Genomic DNA, 22,075 nt, shown 5'->3' with positions numbered 1-22,075 from the left:
CTGATGACCCTCCCTGCGGAGAACACATGAATTGGGGAAAACTCACCTCCCTCATGACATACCCGGCTTCATCAGCTTATGCGCTTCAAATTGCTCCCGATTCTTACCCGGCATTCACCCAAAACGCTACCAAGATTTAACCAGAGTATTTCAGGAGCAAGAATGCACGCATCAATTGCCACCCCCCATAGAGACACTGACTGCAAAATCGTGATACAGCCAGGGCTCAACTTCGCCAAAGGGTAAAGATCTACCGCATGAGTCCCAATGAGGAGAAGGAACTTCGTGCCTTCTTAGACAAGAACCTTTCATGGCTGTTCAGTATCGACGAACTACCAAACACAACATGCTGCTCCTGTATTGTTTGTGCCAAAAAGGCCGGTCTTTGGGCTCCCTGCACGCGGATTACACCTGGGACTCAACGCGGAACCCTGTGTCCAATAGAAATGCACCCTTTTGCACCCATTGAAATCAAAGGGACCTTTTTTAGATGCATTTGGGCAAGGGTGGCTGTTTTTTACTAAAGTTGGACTTTAAGAGAAGCTTACTACAGGGTCAGGATTACTTGAGGAAGGCTATGAACATTTGACTGCATTTAACTTACAAAATTTGGACAGTATGAATACTTAATAATGCCATTGGGTTAAAGTGGGAACTCTTGAGCTTTATGTAGTACTTATCAACGGAAAGTTCTCCATGATTTATTTGATATACAAGAGGGTATTGGTGTACTTAGATGATGTTTTAATTCTATTCACAAAACCATGGAGGAGCATGAAGCCTTGGTTCGGGAAGTATTGAAACGCTTTGCAACCAGCAACTCCCTGCTTTGCCCAAACTTTCTAAATGTTGTTTCCAATCTGCAAACCTCGGCCTATCGACTATTTGGGTTACGGATCTCTTCCCGAGGGGCTAAAATTGAATCCTGAGCTAAGATTGAAGCAGTAGTCCTCCAATGGCCTGCCCCTACCAATGCGGAAGGAACTCCAATCTTTCTAGGGTTTGCTAATTTCTATAGGGACTTTATACCCTAATTAAATGAACTGACTTCTCCCACTCCACAGACCTTCTGCAGCACTAAGGGTAAAGACCCACAGGCTGCCAAGCCGAGGGCCCCTTTCCTAGTCTAAAGAATGTCAGGACAGCCTTTCCAACATTTAAAATCAGCTTTACTACAACAACCTATCCTAAAAACACCCTGACCCAGATCTTCCTTTTGTGGTTCACGTGGATGCCTGGACAAAGCGCTTTGTGCAGCCCTGTTGCAGAGAAATAAAGATGATAGGCTGGTTCCATGTGCTTATTTTATCAAAGCAAATTCTCGATTACTGAGCTCAACTTCTGGACTGTAGGGGATAAAGAGACTGCTGACCATCAAAGTAGTACACTTTCCACTTGGCGCCACTGGCTGGAGGGCTAAACACCCCTTTTCAAGTTTGGTGGGATCCACAAGAGCAGCGCCCTTTTCCACCCCTCAAGATGTCCATAAAACAACTCCGTTAGGCGATTTCTTTCGTTCTCTTTCACATTGTCCATTTTTCCCGGAAAAACCAATAAACTGGCTGATGCGCTCTAGCCTGCCCGAGGGGAGGTGGAGCTGCCTTACGGGATATCCTGGCCGCATCAGCGTTCTCTCCCCTCCCAATCATGGGGCTGGCTGTCACTTTCGATTCTCAGGCGTCCACTCCTTCCTTCTCCACCCATTCCCAGCCTGGTCTCTCTCCTTTCTCTGAGAATTTCGAGGGAGGCGAGGCCTCGCCTTGAGCCACCAATGAGGAGGAAGGTGACTCCCAATTAGCGCTTCGGAGAATGGTGTTTGGTGGCGGGGATTGTTGAGTACGTGCACTCCCATTAAAGCAGGTTCTTTCGAGGCCTGTCATATGATACCCTTCGCCGGGCTGGACATTTTGGCTTCCTTAAAGGCGGCTGCATTTGGCCCGCCCGTCAATTTTGGTGGTAGCGTCATGCTAACATTGAGACATATCAAAGCGTTGCTCTGTTTGATGCGGAAGCAAATCCGTTCGGGGAAAACCCCATGGTCTTCGTTGAAACCTCTCCGGTGGCCTCCAGCCCTGGGAAGTCATCTCCATGGATTTATTGCAGTTGCCAGAAAGTCACGCGGCAACATGGTCTTGTGGGTGGTGGTGGACTTATTTTCTAAAGCAAGCCCATTTCATCCCATGCTGCTTCCATCCCCTCCGCTCCTAAGTTGGCAGCGTCTGTTCATTCAACATATTTCTCGTCTACACTCCGCCCCGTTAAAGGTGGTCTCCGACCGCTGGGCCCCAATTCATTTCAAAGTTCTGGAGAGCTTTCCTGGGGCTTGTTGAGTCGCCTTGACAATTGGCCGTCACCCTACCACGTGCGTTCAAAGTGGCGGTGAGTGGGAGAGAGCAGGCAGAACCCTGGAGCAGTATTTCACGTTGTTACACCAGCTATCGCCGAGATAACTGGCGTGCGAAGTTAATTCCAGTTTACCAGAATACGCCTATAATAATGCGGTTCATGGCAATTTACAAAAAAACCCTTCGCCAATTGTGTCTGAATTGATCCTTCCCTCCGTTGCCGCCCAACTACTCTGCGGGCGTTGAATCCTCCAGTTCCAACAGTGGGATTTCTTATCTCTGGCCGAGGGTGGAAAGCGGTCCAGACCGCCCTTACAGCAGGCTAAAGACTCCCCAAAACTTCAAGCGGATAAGCACCGCTCAGATTCCCCTTACGTGTGAAGCATACCAGGTGTATTTGTCTACCAAAAATCTTCAGAGAGGCGATACGCAAAATTTTTCAAAACTGGGCAAAAGATTAGGTAGGACCTTTTAAGATTACTACAAAGTGATTAACATGATGTCACCGCCCGATTGGACTCTCGCCTAATTCTCTCAGTGCGCAATATCCATCCTGTCTTTCGTCTAGTTTGCTCAAGGAGGCTCCGTTTCGATGCCTGGCACGACTCCGCCCGGAGAAGACCCCGCCGACTATAAATTCGAGTATTACAAGCATTACTTGAAATTGGCGCTTCATCCCTGGACTCGTTCTAATCGCACATGGCTTTGCACGTATTTAGTCTCTTGGGTGGGATGTTCCCTCTGGGTATAATCAATGGGTCTATTCCGGAAAATAGTAGCGCCCTGCACTCATTTCTGCTTTCCACAGCGACCTTTCGCACAAACCTGGGGGGGGGGAAGTTTTTCTTAAAGGGAGGCAGAGTGTAAAGGATTCAATGGTGTTGATGTTCAGGCGGCGGCCGCCTGGCCTTTGACTGAATTCCCATAACCGGGCGATGGGCAATAGCATCTGCGGAGACTCTGGCGGGAGACCTTATCTCTGCTGGTAGAGATGAGAACTCCGTTCCCGCCAGAATCCGGGAGGGGTATGGGATGGACAGAGTTATAACCCGCGTGCTTCTGGCGGGAGACTTTATTCCTGCCACGTCGTGTACTGCATTGAGCTTTCTAGGGATGTCTGGTCAAGCGGTCTTTTTTACCAAAAAAAGCCTTTTATTTCTGCTTCTATGGAATTCCTTACAGCCTGTTGGTGGCTTCAGTTTGAGGCCCAGGCCATTGGCATAAGGTGGCAAACCCTCAAGAGGAGTTCCTCCCCTGGCCATGCCCCAGCCAGGCCCCCACTATGCAGGCAGTGGAGGCAAGGGCACTGGGATGCTGGCACCATGTCCCACACAGCATCCCAGTACTGGGGAGGGCCTCGGTCATTGCACACTGGCGGAGTAGCTCCTCAGCTATGGCAAGGGTCCTGGGGAGGGCAAATCTGTTGGTGCAGCCGTCTGCCACTCCCATGGACAGATTCGCCCTCCCCCTTTGGATAGGATACATATACACACTTTGCTGGGTATTGTTGGGAAAAGGTGAAAATTAGCCAAATTACACAGCAAATGAGGATATTCAAAAGAAACACAAAATGAGGTTTAGCTTGATTACAAATGCTTTGTAAGCCACATGAGCCTACAGTGTACTAGAATAGAAGAGAAAATTAATCTGGAGCACAAATAAGTTCTCACAGGGAATCCTGCAGTTGTGGCCTGAATGAACATCTAACATTATGAAAGGAAAAGCAGAGAGAAATAAGGGAGACGCAGCAGAAATATTATTGCTTTGTTCTTGCTTATGAATACTATCTGCAGTAAAATTCTGCTGAATCATTAATTGGGGAAATATGCTGAGTACACATCTATCACCAAGTTTTACCACGACTAAGAAATATGAATTGGCTTGTCCACTTCTGAATTGCTGTTTAAAGAGAAATTCTCTGGTTCCTTATCCTCTTCTTATCCCTTTCTTGGACTTGCAAAGGCAGGCTGAACATCAAATGAAAATTTTAACATCAAACGTGTTGAATAATCACCTGAGAAGTAATTAATAAATCAGTCAGATAGCACCTTTGAGCCAAACAATGACAGGGGATTTGAGATCTCTTTTCCCACTAGATTAATTTTTTAAAAAAATACCCCCCACATTTAAGATTATGGAGCATCTGCTGTTCATACATGTCACTTAAAGCTTAACTTGGCTTCCTGCTTCAACTGAAAGGGTTATACCCGGAGGGCTGAACTGTTGAAAAGAATGCACTATAACCTAGTTAAAAGAAAGGAGTGGGAAAGGGAAAAAACAGTTTGCTCATCAAAAATTTAAAGATAAAAGGGAAAGTAAAACAGATTTGGCTTCACTCCACATATTTCAAACCAGAATCTGGGCATAACAAATAGCCCAAGGATACATACTTCTGCAGAACTGAACTTGGTAACATCAGTTTTAATTAGACAAAATAATTATCTCGTTACAGATACGAAGGCAGTGACTTGGCAAAAGACTCGTTTTGCTCTGATGGGGCGGAAATGATACACCCTGGTAACTGTATATAAGCACCGAAAGCCCACCAAATCAATGCACTCTTTCTAATCAGCTTGCCTTGCTAGGATAGGACAGGCCACACTTCTTACCCAAACACCATGGCTCTCTCTATGCTCACATCTGGCTCTTCCCGACAGCTTTCTTCATACAGCCTTGGAGGTGGTGGAGGAGGATCTGTTAGATTATCTAGTGGTGCAGGCTTCAGTGGTGGATCCAGCTTTGCTGGAGGTTATGGTGGGGGAAGTCTTGGTGGAGGACATGGAGTGGGCCTTGGTGGAGGATATGGAGCAGGCCTTGGTGGAGGATACGGGGGTGGCCTTGGTGGGGGTATGGGTAGCAGCTTTGTGGGTGGCTTCGGTGGTGGCTTTGGAGGAGGAGATGGTGGTCTGCTTGCTGGTGATGAGAAGCAAACCATGCAGAATCTCAACGACCGCCTCGCCAACTACCTGGGCAAAGTGCATGCTCTTGAAGAGGCAAATGCAGAACTGGAACTCAAGATCAAGGAATGGTATGCCAAGTACAGCACACCTGACACAGACAGAGACTACAGCAAATATTTCAGGATTATTGAAGATCTTCGGAATCAAGTGAGTAACCGAAAAAGGTTTTGCAAGATATCCTGATTTCGGTCTTCAGGTTCTATAACACGGACTTATATATTAAGTGTTATTCAGTCAACTAATCAAACTTGTTAACTCATAAAATACTGTTGCTTCACAGTTAATAAAGCTTTTCGTTGGATATAAGCCTAAGTGTGATTTTTGATTTTGTTCACTGTGTATTTATTACAATGGTTGGGATTCCCAATACCCAAGTTCTAATATACATTTCCAAAAAGTTGTTCAACCCTATTACTTCACAGTTTATGTTTATATAAGATAGTCTTCATCCACGGTGAAATAACAGTGTTGACATCTTTTTGGAACTGTATATTAGTACTGGTGTACTTTAAATTCCAACCAATGTAATGAATACATAGTGAACATTCAAAAACTGTGTACATATGATTTTTCATAATTAAGTTATCCTGTCTTCTGAGTCATTTGGTAACATTTTCACAGCTCCAGGTAACCATAACTGTCAGAGGTAATGGGAGTAACCATTGCTCAATGCCAGGGAAGAGTCACCTTGGGGCATTTGTAAATTAAACTTTCTTTACTGGCAATTGTTGGGTCAGAATAAAAGAAGCTGTCCATCCATAGACATGTTATACTGCTCGCGCTCACATTACATACTTATCTCTGTAAAGCAATTAACTGTTAAATAACTGATAATCATACATCCTTCCCAATGAGAGGCAACGAATCAAAGTTCAGTCTGTAATTTTAGCAATTACAATCCATTTCATTTTTGAAGGTTACATTTGTTTATTTTGACCAACAGAGAATAGTAAGGGGATAAACAGTGACTGTGATCATTGACAGATAGGTGCTCTTTCTTTCTTTCTTTCTTTCTTTCTTTCTTTCTTTCTTTCTTTCTTTCTTTCTTTCTTTCTTTCTTTCTTTCTTTCTTTCTTTCTTTCTTTCTTTCTTTCTAAAATCTGCTTTTTCACATATTAATTTATATATTATATTTATATGCCACCCTTCCCCTTACAGGCTTAAGGTGGCTTCTATCATGTAAAAAAATAATAAATACAGTTCATTTTTTTTAAAAAAAATGAGGTGTGGTGTAGTGGTTAAGAGTGGTGGACTCTAATCTGGAGAACCAGGTTTGATTCCCCACTCTTCTACATGAGCACCAGACTATTATCTGGTGAACCAGATTTGTTTCCCCATTCCTCCACATGTAGCCTGCTGGGTGACCTTGGGCCAGTCACAGTTCTCTCTGAACTCTCTCAGCCCCACTGATCTCGCAAGGTATCTGCTGCAGGGAGAAGAAGGGAAGGAGTTTGTAAGCTGCTGTGAGGCTCCTTAAAAGTAGAGAAAAGCAGGGTATAAATCCAAACTCTTCTTACATTATAAGTAAATAAAGTAATAAATATGAAAATGTAATTCACAAGTCCTTTCCGCTGCAGATGTCAAGGACTGGACTGTGGTCTTCTGCATCCAATGCCTGTGCTTATGGCTGAACTACAGTACTTCATTCAGCATAAGCAGATCCAGTATATTCTTAATGCAGTAAAATTAATGGTCCATGTACCCGGGCTAGCCTGATCTCATTAGATTTCAGAAGCTAAGCAAGGCCAACCCAGACAAATATTTGCATACCAGGGAATACTAGGGTTGTGACATGGAGGCAGACATTGGTAAACCACCTCTGAGTATCTTCTGTGAAAACCCCACTAGGAGTCATCATAAATCAGATGTGACTTGACGGCAAAAAAATCCATGTAAAAACTGGGCTATAGTGGATGATTTTTAATAGGGCTTCAAATATAGATACAGTTAGATTGGTTGTATCATAAGAAGGAAAGCTAAGGCACAAAGGGATCTGAACAGAATAACCCTTCAACATTATCTTCTGTAATCTCTCTACAGGAGTTTGATTCTAATATTGAGAAAATACAGTCCTCCTTTTACAGGAAAATCCTGGGTGTTCCAAAATGTGTCCCAAATAGGGTGATCTGTGCAGAACTGGGTATACACTCTATTGAAACAAAGCTTGGATTATGCTTTTTAAATTTTGGCTAAAAATATTCTTTAGGGTAAAGGAAAACTCGTTATTCTCCTATTTTAAATCTGACCGACTGAGCACATCCTGGTTATTTCATATTGAATCCAAAATAAGAACTCTAGGATTCTCCCTGGAATTTCTCGAACCTCTTAACGAGGAATATATATTTAGATTGCTCAGCCAAAGACTGATTGATGGAAATTCAGTCCCTTCACCCAGTACAACCTGCAGTATGTTCCCCAGATTTCTAAACCTACCCATCCTACATGGGAAGATAGCAAAATACTTCTATAGTCTCGACAGTCCATCTCGTCAAGTAAGAGCATTTATGCTTGCCAAATTAGCATGCTCCTTCTAAAGTTACAATCGGGAGATTTCAAGGTGTTTATTAAGCTGACAGACTAATATACCCATGCTCTGTTAATGCCGTGGATACAATACATATCCTCCTAGAATGTCAGCTACACTCTGCATTACGTGAGTCACTATATAATCCCGATTGAAATTAAAACAAATCTGCCTTGGCTTATGCAGTGAAGTGTTACTTAGTGATGCATCTTCTGAGATAACTTTTGGAATTTAAGCTACATATCTAGCGGAAGTAATATCCCAAAGACGGTACTAAAATGTGTCCCTCAATGTATCAAATCATCTAAATTACATTGATTTGATGTCTGAGGCTCAGGTCATTGTGGTGAACATGGGAAGTCATTCAAATCAGTTTTGATTAACATATGGATGTGTGGTGTGTCTCGGAGAGTTTGTAAGGATTTGTCCTAACTTGGTGTACTGGATTCCTCGTTGTATTGCTGTTTATCATACAAACATACTGTATGCAGAATTATTTATGCCTAATAAAGGTTTACTGTACTGTACTGTACTCTGTAATCTCAACAAAGAGGCCTTTTGTGCTCTTTGTTGAGGCACAACCCTTCTGAATAGCTCTCTCTATTTTGATATCTACACCATCAAAATTCCTGCAAATGGAGCTGTGAAAACCTATGAAGAGCTACTCCATTTTCAGCCTTCTGAAACCAGTCTAAGTTCAGTGAAATTAATTAAACCACTCTCTTTCTCCTCCCAGTTCTCAAGCCTACCAATAGCTTTTAAAAGATATGATCTGACTGTATTATTTTAGTGTAAAATGTCCCGAGTGCCAAACATTGCTAGGGTGGGGTTAGCTGTGGATGACACACTGGTGTTAAAAATGAACTACATAAATATTGTGCTATAAAGCAAATAAAGAAGTTAAACAATGTTGATGATGATAAGAATAATCCAATGCTTAGGAATTACTGCAACTCCTTTATATATGTTTGATTGTAGATAGCTGCAGCTACTATTGACAATGCCAGAATCGTCTTGCAAGTTGACAATGCTCGACTGGCTGCTGATGATTTCAAACTCAAGTAAGTATCATATTCCTGGTAAGGGCAAGGAAATTAGATCTCCATTCATGCACAGTTCCTTCTCCAACTTGGCAAGAAGGAAAAACCCAGCACATAATGCTGTGAAAAAATCAAGGGCAATTTTAAATAATGTGATTTGGAGTTGATATGTTCCGTCATTTTAATTCCTGCATTCACTTTAAAGGTTTGAAAATGAATTGTTCCTACATCAGAGTGTGGAGAGTGACATAAATGGCTTACGGAGAGTCTTGGATGACTTAACCATGAATAGATCAGACTTAGAGTTGCAGATCGAAGGCCTGAACGAGGAGCTTGCCTACCTCAAGAAGAACCATGAAGAGGTATGAGAAAACTCTACTTTAAAGCTACTTTGCCACTCCTCAGCAAGGAAGAGCAGAGGCGTTCTGGGGAAATTGATGCCCGGGTCAACAACTGCTCTGAGTGCCCCCCCCCCCCCGTGCCCCACTTACCAGCAGGCCCGCGGCAGGCTGCTCCTTCAGCCAGGGGGGCTGGACCGAGGAGCAGCCTGTGGCAGACTCCAAACCTGGCTGCTCCTGAAGGAGCCCTGAAGGAGCAGCCAGGCTGGGAGCCTGCCATGGGCCCACCGGGCTGCTCTTTCAGCCAGCAAAGGACTAGCCTGGCAGAACCAGGCCGAGGGACGGCCCATGGCAGGCTCCCAGCCCAGCTGCTAGGAGCAGCCAAACTGGGAGCCTGCCACAGGTCCACCAGGCAACCCCCACGTGACCTAGCATGTATAGACACACCCTCAGCATTATGCTGAAGAAAAGAGACATGTTTGTATACTTTCAGGATACCCTTATTCTCACTGCAAAGTTTCCTCTCTTCAGTGCTGCTCATTTTCCCGTCACTGTTTCACACTGCTACAGCCTCTTATTTGCCTGCTGTATTCCTTCACTCTTTCTGGCACTAGATTCTGAAGCAGGATGTGTGTTAGTAAAGCAACAGTCGATTGTTTACTTGTTTAAAAATGTAAAATCATGGAACAGAAGCATTTGAGTAGTTTTAAAGAACCTGTATTGTATTACAACAAAGATGCAAAACACTTAGCTGCTTGAACAGCCCAATCCGGAGCAGGATGTAGCGCCATGGCAGCAGTGGTGGGATTCAGCAGGTTCGCACCACTTTGGCAGAACCGGTTATTAAAATGGTGCTTGTAAACAACCAGTTGTTAAATTATTTGCATCCTACCACCAGGACCGGTTGTTAAATTATTTGAATCCCACCACTGCATGGCGGTGCCACCCTGCCACCTCCAGGAGGACTTCTCGGAGGCATGGGAGGTGAAAAAACACCCCCCCCCCACACACACACACACTGCCAAAAAGACCTCTGTTGGGCTCTATCGTCACCCTTTTGAGTGACATAAGCCCAAGCCCCTGGTGCCAGTATTCTGACAGGCAAAGGCCAAATAGAAGCTGACTAATGTTGGCTCCATCCCCGGTGACCATGTCTCCAGAATGCCCCCGCTATGCTGGCGGAGGCAGTGGAAGTGCATGAGTGCCAACGCAGAACTCTGCACCGTGTCTACCCACCGTGGAGGGCCATGGTGGCCGCCCTCTGGTGGACTTGCCCCTCCACCAAGATAAGTGCCCTGGAAAGATCAAATCTACCGGCGCAGCCTCGCACTACCTCCATAGGTAGATTTCCCCCCCCCCCCCCCCCCCCCCCCCGGATTACGCTGTAAAGCAGTAAAATATAAACTTGTGCTGAGAAAAGATTACCAAACAGTTGGGAAAACAGTCTTGCTTTCTTAATTTTTCCTGATGTAAAATTTTTCACCATAAAAATATAAGACAAAAACAGCAGCTCTCTGGAGAGGTGGCCCATAAATGTCTCAAATAAATACATAATGATCACAAAAAAGATTAAATTGCCCTATTTCAAATACATTCTGATTTTAAATAATTTAAATGTGCTACTCAATACAACCTGCATTCACTATAAAAACATATTCTGTATAGAAATTTAGGAATTACAATTCCCTCACTTTTATTTCAGACTCAAGGACGTAGGTAAGGGGGGGGGTTCCTTGGGTTCAAGCCCCCCCATTCATGTCCGAAGCTCCGACCCTCCATTTGTGGGTTTTTAAAACATTGTTAGTGTTTTTTCGGTTTTTGGCCTGCAGGGGGCGCATTGTTTGAGCTAGCAGCACCAAACTTTCAGGGATTATTTGGGGGACTCTCCCTGGGTTTGGTGAGGTTTGGTTCAGGGGTTCCAAAGTTATGGACCTCCAAAGGGGGTGCCCCCATCCTCCATTGTTTCCAATGGGAGCTAATGGAAGATGGGGGCTACATCTTTGAGGGTCTCTAACTTTGGACACCCTGAACCAAACTTCACCAAACCTGGGAGGTATCATCAGCAGGGTCTCTTATTGATACCACCCAGGTTTTGTGAAGTTTGGTCCAGGGGGTCCAAAGCTATGGACTCCCAAAAGGGGTGCCCCCATCCTCCATTGTTTCCAAAAGGAGCTAATAGGAGATGGGGCTACACCTTTGAGGGTCCATAACTTTGGACCCCCTGAACCAAACTTCACAAAACCTGGGTGATATCATTAGGAGAGTCTCCCAAAGATACCCTGAGAGTTTGGTGCTTCTAGCTTAACAATTGCACCCCTGACAGCAGGCACCCCCCAAATTTCCCCTGATTCTCCTTTTAAATCCACTCCCTTTGGCATGGATTTAAAGGGAGAATCTGAGGTCTTCAGTTTAGAAGAAGAAGAAGAGTTTGGATTTATATCCCCCCTTTCTCTCCTGTAGCAGACTCAAAGGAGCTTACAATCTCCTTGACCTTCCTCCCTCAAAACAAACACCCTGTGAGGTGGGTGGGGCTGAGAGAGCTCCGAAAAGCTGTGACTAGCCCAAGGTCACCCAGCTGGCATGTGTGGGAGTGCACAGGCTAATCTGAATTCCCCAGATAAGTCTCCACAGCTCAAGTGGCAGAACAGGGAATCAAACCCGGTTCCTTCGGATTAGAATGCACCTGCTCTTAACCACTACACCACATTGAAAGTGATGCTGTTTCAGGATGGGGGATATTCCACCCCAAAACAGCATCACTTTCAATGATTCTCCCTTTAAGGTGGATTTAAAAGGAGAATTTGGGCTCTCTAGTTAAACGCCATTGAAAGTGATGCTGTTTGGGGGTGGATTCCAGCATCACAGCGGCTGCCCGGGGGTGGGGGTGGGCGGGCTCCATTTTCCTCCTCCAGAGGGGAGGGCAGAAAGAACTTCCAGCTGCCAGCTGGGAGCCCAGCTGGTGGGGGGCAGGGGAGGGCAGGGCAGGGGAGTCTGCCGTCCCGGCCTCGGGAAGCTGCTAGGCCGGGGCCTGGCTTGGGGAGGCGTGGCCATGCCCTAGGCGCGGGTGGGGGTGTGGCCCCCCCGAGCCTCCCCCATTAAAATCTATACCTACGTCCCTGTTCAGACCCTTATTTTTATCCCATCAAAAGTAAGTTCCATAAGGTCAGTTATGTCTGCCATCTTGTGGTTATATAAGAGAACACAGAGATAGGTTTTCACTGACGTCTTCTTCCTCGTTTAGCCCACCTAAATTCTTAATCAAACAAGGTTAAGTAGAGCTATTGTCCAAAAATGCCATGCATTTATCTTTTTTGGATCATCACAGTTCTTCCTCTCCCTACACCTTCACCCATTCAACTTCTCATTACTTGCAGAGAAGGTAGATCTGCCATCCCACAAAACATTCCAGACAAGGAAACTTTCAGCACCATATGATTGTGTATATATGATATGTTAAGAGAGCCAGCGTGGTGTAGTGGTTAAGGGGTGGGAATAGGATTTGGGAAAACGTTTGGTTCCACCTCCTGCAGAAACCATTTTGAGCTTGTTCTGGTTTCTTTAGAAACATTTTGGAGTGGTGCACACCATCTCAACATTCATGGGGTTAAATCCTACCTACTTTTCCTATAGGTCTCACTCATTTCCCTCCCCATTACAGACAGTCCTGTATGACATTTACCCATACCTATCCTATAATCCCTGGCAAAATGTTTTTGGTGGTCAAAACAGAAATTTGCTGCCATTTTTATCAGCAGAAAAGCAGGTATGGCCCAACACAACAAATCCCTTCTGCTAAGCGAGTAATTTTCTTCCACCAGACTACTCACATAGCCAAAGGAAGCAACTGGATCCATCCCAAAGAGATTTGCAGATGGAAGATCACCTTTTCTCAGAGCACTGTGGTCCGTACTGTGATAGCCTGTAATAGCCACACTGAAAATCTATTTGGCTTCTGTTTCTACAGGAACTGATGAGCTTCCGAGGGGTGGCTAGTGGCGATGTCAATGTTGAAATGGACGCTGCGCCAGGAGTTGACCTGACTAAGCTACTGAACGACATGAGATCCCAGTATGAAGAACTTGCGGACAAGAATCGCAGAGAGGCGGAAGACCAGTTCAACAAACAGGCAAGGAAGCATCCTAACCCAAAACACACAGGAAATGTTCCTTTTTACTAAACAACTAAGATGGTTTTTTTCCTGTTTGGCTGTCCTCTCAGGTTGGAGCTCTGAGGCAAGAGATATCTGCCAATGTGGATCAACTGAGCTCCAGCAAGAGTGAAATCACTGATCTGAAGAGGACTCTGCAGGCCCTAGAACTGGAATTGCAGGCCCAACTTGCCATGGTAGATATATCATGATAACAGGCCAGTTATTTAAAACAGCAAAGGAAAACACTGCAAAAATTATGCTAGTGAAAGGATCTACTATTTTATTGGGGGGAACAATAATGTAATGTAATGGATTAGTTGGCACAATAGTTTGCTTGACAAGTATTCCATTGTACAATAGGTTGACAATATGGGCATCTTTCAACATTATCCACATTTTGAAGGCTTTCCAGGAGATGGTGTACAACTATCTCAAATTGTGACACATTCACATCAACTAACGTAATCCATTCATAGTAACAATAATGCACAATTAAATGTGCATGGCCCAAAGAGAAACGGGGGAGAAAAACAGGAGATTAAGAAAAGGAAAGAAAGTAAAAGGGAAGCATTTTAAAGATCACAACGCAAGCTACAATCTTTTAATAAAATCTAAACAGGCAATGGAAATTTTACAATGGAACGATTTCATACTCTTAGTTGGAATCAAGATGCTTATCTTTTAATATTTAATTTATTTTGCTGAAATATCTCTTCTTCTGTATTCACAAACTTCTGTATTCACTAATTCACTAACCCATTACTTTTCCCTTGCCCCAAATGCTGCATGGCAGAAACAATCCCTTGAAGGTACTTTGGCAGAAACAGAACACAATTACTGCGATCAGCTCAGCCAAATACAAATTCAGATCAGCAGCTTAGAGGAACAGCTGTTGCAGCTCCGGGCTGAAATGGAGAACCAGAACGCAGAATATCAGCAGCTTTTAGGGATCAAGACACGTCTGGAGAGGGAAATCGAAACCTATCGTCGCCTGCTGGATGGAGAAGGAAGGTAAGGATTTCACATCCAACTTGAAGAACCCAGAGTCATGTCAGTAACAGATTCCTCTTGGGACTCAACATTTGTTTGCAACAATAGATACTTGCAAAAGACTTCTCCCATCACCTGCAAGAAAAATTATAATGCAGATTCCTGTTCCTGTTTAACTAAAGCCATTGTGGCAGGTTTTAAGCCAAACCATTTGTGACCCTTTTCTCCCCACTACCCTTGGTCAGGTCACATCTGACCTACTGGGGTTTTCAAGGTAAGAAATGCTCAGAGGTGGTTTGCCATTCCCTGCCTCTGTGTCACAACCTTGGTATTCCTTGGAAGACTGCCATCCAAGCAAAGGCAGAGCTACCAGGGGGCGGGAAGTGCACGATGCACTGGGCATGCGCCTGGAGCGCCAGAAAATTCCCCCTCCCCCGCATGGTAACCCCATGGTGCCCCCCCCCCCGCACTTACCTTAGTGAAACAGTGCAGGCTAAAGAAGCGGCCTGTTCCCTTCAGGCGGAAAACCGCCTGGTGGGAACTACACTTCCCAGGAGACCTTGGAAGCCCTAAAGTCTTATGGGAAGTGTAGTTCCCACCAGGCTGTTTTTCCAGCCTGCAATGTTTCACTAAGGTAGGTGTGGGGGGGGGGGTTGGGGGGCATGGGGGCAGGGCACCATGGAGGGGGGTGGAAAACACAGAGTGTGCACACACAGCCCACAGTATGGCCCAGCTACGCCTCTGCATCCAAGTACTTGCCAGGGCTGACCCTGCTTAGCTTCTGTGATCTGAAGAGTCAGGCTAGCCTGGGGCTATCCCCTTTTTATAGCAGTACAAATCAAACGTGAAGCAAAAAGTGGGCCCTCTAGCCCTGCATCCCTGTCCTTATCAAGTGAAAACAAACAAACAAAAATACATAATAGAAGACAGAGCATTTCCCATTTCAGTCAGATCTCCCAACCACCTTCCATGTCTACATTCACATCCCATCCATATCAGTCATATTATGTATTTAGTTTAAACAGTTTTATGTTTCCTTTCCACCCAATTAGGGTCCACAAGGTAGGTAAACATTTAAAAAAACCTATTTGAATAATTAAAAATTCAATTTAAATTATAAAATAATTCAGTTAAAAATACATAACACTAGAAGAATGGCCAGTAACTGTTATTTGTAAGTATGCCAGACAAAATAAAAAAAAACCTCCACACCTGATGGCAAAATACACCAATAAAGGGAGACAGTGGACTTTTCTGAATTCTCATTCTCCTTGCTTCTGAGTTCCCATTTCTTTGGGAGAGGGGGGTGTATGTGTTTTGCTCCCTCTAGTGGTTGATTTGATATCAAACAGCTTCAAGTCCAGTGTACGTCTCTGTGGATTTAAACTACAGGCTTTTATGCTAGATTTAAAGCATTTTGATATCAAATTGACCACTAGAGGGAGCAAAATATCTGAACACTGCGGGGGGGGGGGGGGCAAAGAAATGGAACTTAGAAACCAGAAAAATTCAGGGAGAGCAGCATATAAATTTAAATACAAATAAATAAAGATAAATAAAAATAAACAAAAATAAATAAACAAGTCTGGAGTAATATGGTCCCTATGATGTGTTCCAGTCAACACTAGTTGCAGCATTTTGTACCAATTGTAACTTCTGGACAGTCTTCAAGAACTGTCCCATGTAATGTGCATTGCTGCAATCTAATCTAGATGTTACCAGGGCATGCACCAAGGTGACAAGATTTTTTTCTGCCCAGGAAGGGATACAGCTGGCTCACCACCTGAAGTTGTACAGGGTTATAAATAATCCTGCCAGCCCAACCTCACCAGATCTCAGAGGCTAAGTAGGGCTGGCCCTGGTTAAGGAGAGCACCAAGAAAGATGGAAGACCATCAAAAAAGTCCAGGGCTGCTAAGCAGAGGCAGGCAATGGCAAACCATCTCGAAATGTCTCTTGCCTTGCAAATTCCACCAGGGGTTGCCATAAGTCATCTGCAATGTGACAGCAAAAAATAATAATTTAAAAAAATGATCCCCTAATGCAAAAAAGTCAAAACCAAATCTGAACAGATCATCAAACTACCTTCAACAGAACGATACAATCATTTTACAGCTGCTTCCTTTAAAAAAAAGAGAACAGGACTACCTAGTTTGAAACCATGTACTTTTTTTCTTCCCAGCAGTACTTTTGCATCTGGAGGTTCCGGATCTGCAAGCTACAGTTCTACAGTTTCAGGAGGTTCTGGCAAAGGTACATATACCATATACAGAGAACATTTTGACTGATTGCTTCATATCACTGTTGAAACTCAGCATCCGCCCGCACCACCTGCTCACTGAGGCATAAGAACACATGGCACAATATCCAGCCTGCAGACCTCTGGGTTCAAAGGCTGCTTTCTTTCTTATTCCAGGTATGCTGCCAAACTTAGCCCTGGGCGCAAGATGATACTTTCCCATTTCCCCTTTCTTTTTGATCCAGCTTTTTCCCCAACTCAATGTGCAAATCCAGACGTTAGAGTTGGCATGGGTAGAACCTGAAGTAACTGATGCCATTTTAGAGAAGATTCTGGCCATTCAAAAATGCTACAAGGGAGGCCCTGGAGATCTCTTCTCTCACACACACACCTTCTCAAGTATTGAAACAATCTTGGAGGGTGCTGTTTTGCAAGCCATAGTGAGGGGGAACTATGCCTTCACCATGCCCCTGCACCGGCACGTGCCCACTCCCCTCGCCCCCTTGGTGCTACACCGCTGCTGTTTTGGCACTGAAGGCTTTTGCATGCACACAAAAGCTTATAACAAGAGTAAAACTTTGTTGGTCTTAAAGGTGCCTTAAACTGTTTTTCTGCTTTGGAACATGAAAATGCACAGGGCAGGCACAAGTTCTGCTGGTCCCACTGCACCATTTTTTTCACAGCATATCTTAAACAGCCAAAATCTTCACTAAAATGGTATCCATGGCTACTGGTTGGATCTATGGAGGCTCTAATGTCTAGTTTGGCTATATGAATAGAAACCTACCTTCACAGAACTAGAGTTTCCAAGATATCCTGGTGAATTCTTCCAAAACTACTTTTAAGGTTCTTTAATAGATATGCTTTGAGTTTTACCACAAACTATTCACAACTCAAGCAACTCAGCTTACTGTCTGTACCCCATGTCAAACTTTAAAATCACTGAAGGAATATGATTTTTGCCACCTTTCAAATGCCTTGTGCCTAAAACCTAACAGGCTTGACACCACACAAATAATTTACTAGTCTGACATGGCACAACTTGTTGTAATGAGGCAAGATCCGACCCAGGTCTTGGATCACCCAGAACAGCAGGGGTGGCTGGATGAACCCACACTTTCCTCCCTGAAACTGTTTCTCATTAGCTACTTCATTAATTTTACAGTGCAATCCTAAACGGAGTTCCACCCTTCCGAGTCCAATGCACTGCATTGTTTTATCTCACCCTATCTCCAGTTAGCTCAGGGCAACATATATGATTCTCCTTTCCTCCATTTTGCCTGTCCAAGAACCCTGTGAGTTAGGTCAGGCTTGGGTCAAGCAAGCAAGGCACTCATTTGGACTAGGACCGTGAGCCCAATGCATTTTTCCTGACCTGAAATGGTCCAGGATTCATTGGCAGGCCACAGTCTACTGATGGCATTTATGTCCCCCAGTGAAGCAAACAGCACCTCCAGGTCATTCTGAATTGGAGGGGAGGGCTAAAAACAGCAGTGGCGTAGTAGCAGTGGCTAAGAGCAGGTGCACTCTGATCTGGAGGAACCGGGTTTGATTCCCAGCTCTGCTGCTTGAGTTGTGGAGGCTTATCTGGGGAATTCAGATTAGCCTGTACACTCCCACACACGCCAGCTGAGTGACCTTGGGCTAGTCACAGCTTCTCGGAGCTCTCTCAGCCCCACCCACCTCACAGGGTGTTTGTTGTGAGGGGGGAAGGGCAAGGAGATTGTAAGCCCCTTTGAGTCTCCTACAGGAGAGAAGGGGGGATATAAATCCAAACTCCTCCTCCTCCTCCTCCTCCTCTTGTCCTGTGGTTCTGATACAAATCTGTGCTCAGTGCCCCCCCAAGAAACTAAGCTCCTTGCACCTGAAGTGTGATTGTTTAAGTCAAATAGAGGGGAGGAATCCAGACAATAACCATTAAAAGTCATAATACGTAGTTTGAGTATCATGGCAAGTAGGGATTTGAACCAGGATCTCTTATGGGTTATTTTGGCCTCTTCCTGAGCTTTCCTTCTGGCACAGTTGTCAAAGATTGATTGCAACAGGCTCTCACTCTTTTTGAGCCTATGGGCACCTTCTGAATTCTGGCACAGAGTGGTGGGCATAACCACAAAATGGCTACCTCAGGTGGTGGCCGTTGAAGGAAGCTGAGATGCATACAGAGAAAACCCAAATACATGAGGAGAAGAGAGGTAATTTAATTTTAAAAGATAGACTGTACAATGCTTCTGAAACAGCTGTATTCTAATCAGCCCTTTTAATTGCATCTTCAATGGCCAATTATAGTATGTGCTTTACTGGAATGTTGGGAACCACCCTGAGCCTCTGATAACAGGGAGAGCGCTATAGAGATTCAGTCAATCAATAAGAAAGAGAAAAGTGGATGCTGAGTAGCCATTTCAGGGAGAAAAGCAAAGAGGGGAAAATAATTTCGTTCCCTCTCCAATACATCTCTGGCATACTTTTAAAAATCCACCTTAATTTTCAGACAACTGGTAACAAGCCAGATCTCAAACCGTAATCTGCCAGTATTAAGATTAATTAGGCTCTCTCTCAGCCCCATCCAAAAGGGGGAAGGCAAATCCATCAATGGAGGCAGTGCAGGCCTATGCCAGCAGAATTGCCCTCTTCTGTGCTCTTGCCCCAGCACAGGGGTGGCCAGACGTGGCAGTACGCACACCTGTTGCCTACGCCGGTGTCATGGGGTCATTCTGGAAGCATAGCTGGGGACGTAGCGGATGTTAGTCAGCTTCTACCCCCACTTCACCACTGGAAATGCTGGTACCCAGCTCCTGGACATAGCTCCCATAGTCCACGGGAGCCCTATGGAGAACTTTCCAGTGGCAAGGTCTTGTTTCCCTTCTTGGCTCTCCACGCCACTGGAAAGCACTCTTAGGAATAGCAGGGCACTGGAAGCTGTAGAACCGCATCTGAGCCCACCCGTTTGGATGGGGCTGCCCATACTGCAGTTTAACAATAGTCTACTTCTGTCAGAACTGAGTAAAATTTATATAACAGAAGAAAGGACAGTGATCTTATACTACAACTATTTTTTTTTTAATTTACAGAGTCCACGAAAACCAGAATGGTTAAAACGATTGTAGAGGAAGTGGTTGATGGCAGGGTTGTCTCATCCCAGGTCAAAACAGTTGAAGAAAAACCAACTAAATAAACACTAGAAGAGTGCGAAAAGGTCCTTCTTTTTCATTCACATCCTAGCAAAGAATCCCCTCTTGGGAATGTCAAGAATTATGCAACAAATTTTGAAAGGCCTTTTTCTAAGCGTTTGTCTTTTCTTATCACTTTTCTTTAAGCAGAGCTCAAAACTGCATTCTGAAATTCTGATTTCCTGTAGCTGAAATAGTTCAATAAACCTTTTTACTATTTGCATATTACAAGTGCTCTGGTGTATTCAGTGACCTCAACTCCACACAGCCACAATGGTTTCCAAGATGCCATCGTATACATTCCTCACTTGCTATATGTTTATCTCCAAGAGAAAGTATTGGTAGTTCCCTGTGGAAACACCGGCTCATTACTGAACCATAGGGTGGCATCCCATCATGATTTTTACTAGGTAGACTTTGTTTAGAGGACGATTTGCCATTGCTTTCCCCAGTTATCTACACTGTAACCCCAGCAAGTCAGGTACTCATTTTACTGACCTTGACAGGAGAATGAGTCAACCTTGAGCCAGCTACCTGAAGCCGACTTCTGCTGGGATCAAACTCAGGTTGTGAGCAGAGCTTTGACACCTTACCACCCTGTGTCAGTACTTAAAAGGTAGAATGTGTTGAACCATGAGCAGATACCTATGGAAACCCCTTTCCCAGGACTCTGTGCAAGTAAATATGTTTATTGTTGCCAACTCCAGGAGATTCCTGAAGATTTAGGGGTACAGAGTGTGGAGGCTGAGGTATGGGAAAGAGCGAGATCTAAACCAAGTACAAGGCTGGCATCAGCATGCCCACAGGTGGGGCATTTGCCAGGGCTCACTGCCACCAGCCCCTGCCACCTGGCATCATGCCATTTCTCCACCCACTTGTTTGCAAGCATTGTAGGGCTCTGCCTTCTGCACCTCTAGCTACTTGGACTGACCAGCACTGCCAGAGTATAGGGGTGGTGACAGTCACAGCAATGGCCCTCTCAGCTGCAGACACATCCTAGTCCCACACCAGAAAGGGCATACAGGTGGCTGTTGGAGGGGTCATTAGCAGGCAAACAGGAAGGTGCACAGGAAGATGAGGTGTGTAAATGGGGTGGGAAGGGAGGTGTAAGCAGGGAGTCTTGGTGGGAGAACGGGAGTTGAGGGGGACCCCTAATCATTCTCTGCCCAGGGCCCATCAAAATCTAAAAGCAGCTTTGACCAGGTAAAATGCCATATAGTCCACCCTCCAAAGCTGTTATTTTCTGTGGAGAACTGATCTCTGTGTTATGGAGCCCAGTTGAAATTTTGCAAGATATCCAGGCCCCACCTGGAGTTTGGCAACCCTATTTATTTATTTATTTATTTATTTATTTATTTATTTATTTATTTATTTATTTATTTATTTATTTATTTATTTATTTATATTAAAATTTTAAACCGCCCACCCCCGAAGGGCTCTGGGCGGTGTACACCAGGCCAAAACAGTATTTCACACAGTGGCCAAAGACAACATTACACATCATAAAATAACTTAAATTAAGCTAAAAACAGTTCACAAATTCATAAAACCTAGCAGCATCAGTACAACACAATACAGTTCAACAGGATTATAAGAGTGTGGCACCCGGTCCCAAGGCCAGGCGGGGGCAGCAGTGTAACTTAGGTGTTAAATTGGGCATGCCAATGATGGAATGGCACGCAACACAGGGGCATCCCAGAGGGGGAGTCCGCGGCTGGCTTCACCAAAGGTCCGGTGGAACAAAACTGCTTTACAGGCCCTGCAGAATTCGCCAAGATCCCACAGGGCCTGCACATCTGATGGAAGGGTGTTCTACCAGGCAGGGGCCAGAGCTATAAAAGCCCTGGCACGGGTAGAGGCCAGCCACATCATGGAGGGACCAGGGGCCACCAGTAAATTGGCCTCTGCCAACCGCAGAGACCTACCTGGGACATATGGGGTGAGACGTTCACAAAGGTATGAGAGTTCCCAAGCCGCGAAGGGCCTTAAAGGTTAACACCTTGAAGGTGACCCGGAATTCCACTGGGAGCCAGTGTAGGCAGCACAATATGGGGGTGATATGCTCTCGAAAAGAACCACCCACCAAAAGCTGTGCTGCCACATTCTGGACCAGTTTCAATTTCCAGATCAACCGCAAGGGGAGGCCCGCGTAGAGCGAGTTACAATAGTCTAGCCTGGAGGTGACCGTTGCATGGATCACAGTGGCTAGGTCGGCCTGGGAGAGATAGGGGCTCAGTCACCGGACCTGGCAAAGATGGAAAAAAGCAGTCTGGTAACATGGGCCACCTGGCTCTCCATGGAAAGGGAAGAGTCCAGGCGGACC

General features: G+C 44.9%; 1 protein-coding gene across 2 annotated transcripts; it reads left to right on the top strand.

Annotated features, from left to right (window-relative positions):
• Positions 1–4,893: 4,893 nt before the first annotated feature.
• LOC125444692 (keratin, type I cytoskeletal 24-like) lies at positions 4,894–19,980 on the top strand. Of its 2 annotated transcripts, none has more exons than XM_048517274.1 (8): positions 4,894–5,452; positions 8,808–8,890; positions 9,075–9,231; positions 13,172–13,333; positions 13,426–13,551; positions 14,151–14,368; positions 16,532–16,599; positions 19,654–19,980. In XM_048517274.1, exons 1-8 carry the CDS (start codon positions 4,964–4,966, stop codon positions 19,755–19,757), a joined length of 1,407 nt encoding a protein of 468 aa, XP_048373231.1. In that variant the 5' UTR covers positions 4,894–4,963; the 3' UTR covers positions 19,758–19,980. The 2 variants fall into 2 exon arrangements, with proteins under 2 accessions (XP_048373231.1, XP_048373230.1); XM_048517273.1 differs by having other exon boundaries at positions 16,529–16,599.
• The last annotated feature ends 2,095 nt before the right edge of the window (positions 19,981–22,075 follow it).

Source organism: Sphaerodactylus townsendi, linkage group LG15, assembly GCF_021028975.2.
Source record: "Sphaerodactylus townsendi isolate TG3544 linkage group LG15, MPM_Stown_v2.3, whole genome shotgun sequence".
Classification (NCBI taxonomy): domain Eukaryota; kingdom Metazoa; phylum Chordata; class Lepidosauria; order Squamata; family Sphaerodactylidae; genus Sphaerodactylus; species Sphaerodactylus townsendi.
Note: the sequence above shows the minus strand (reverse complement) of the source record. Positions and strands in the feature narration are given on the sequence as shown.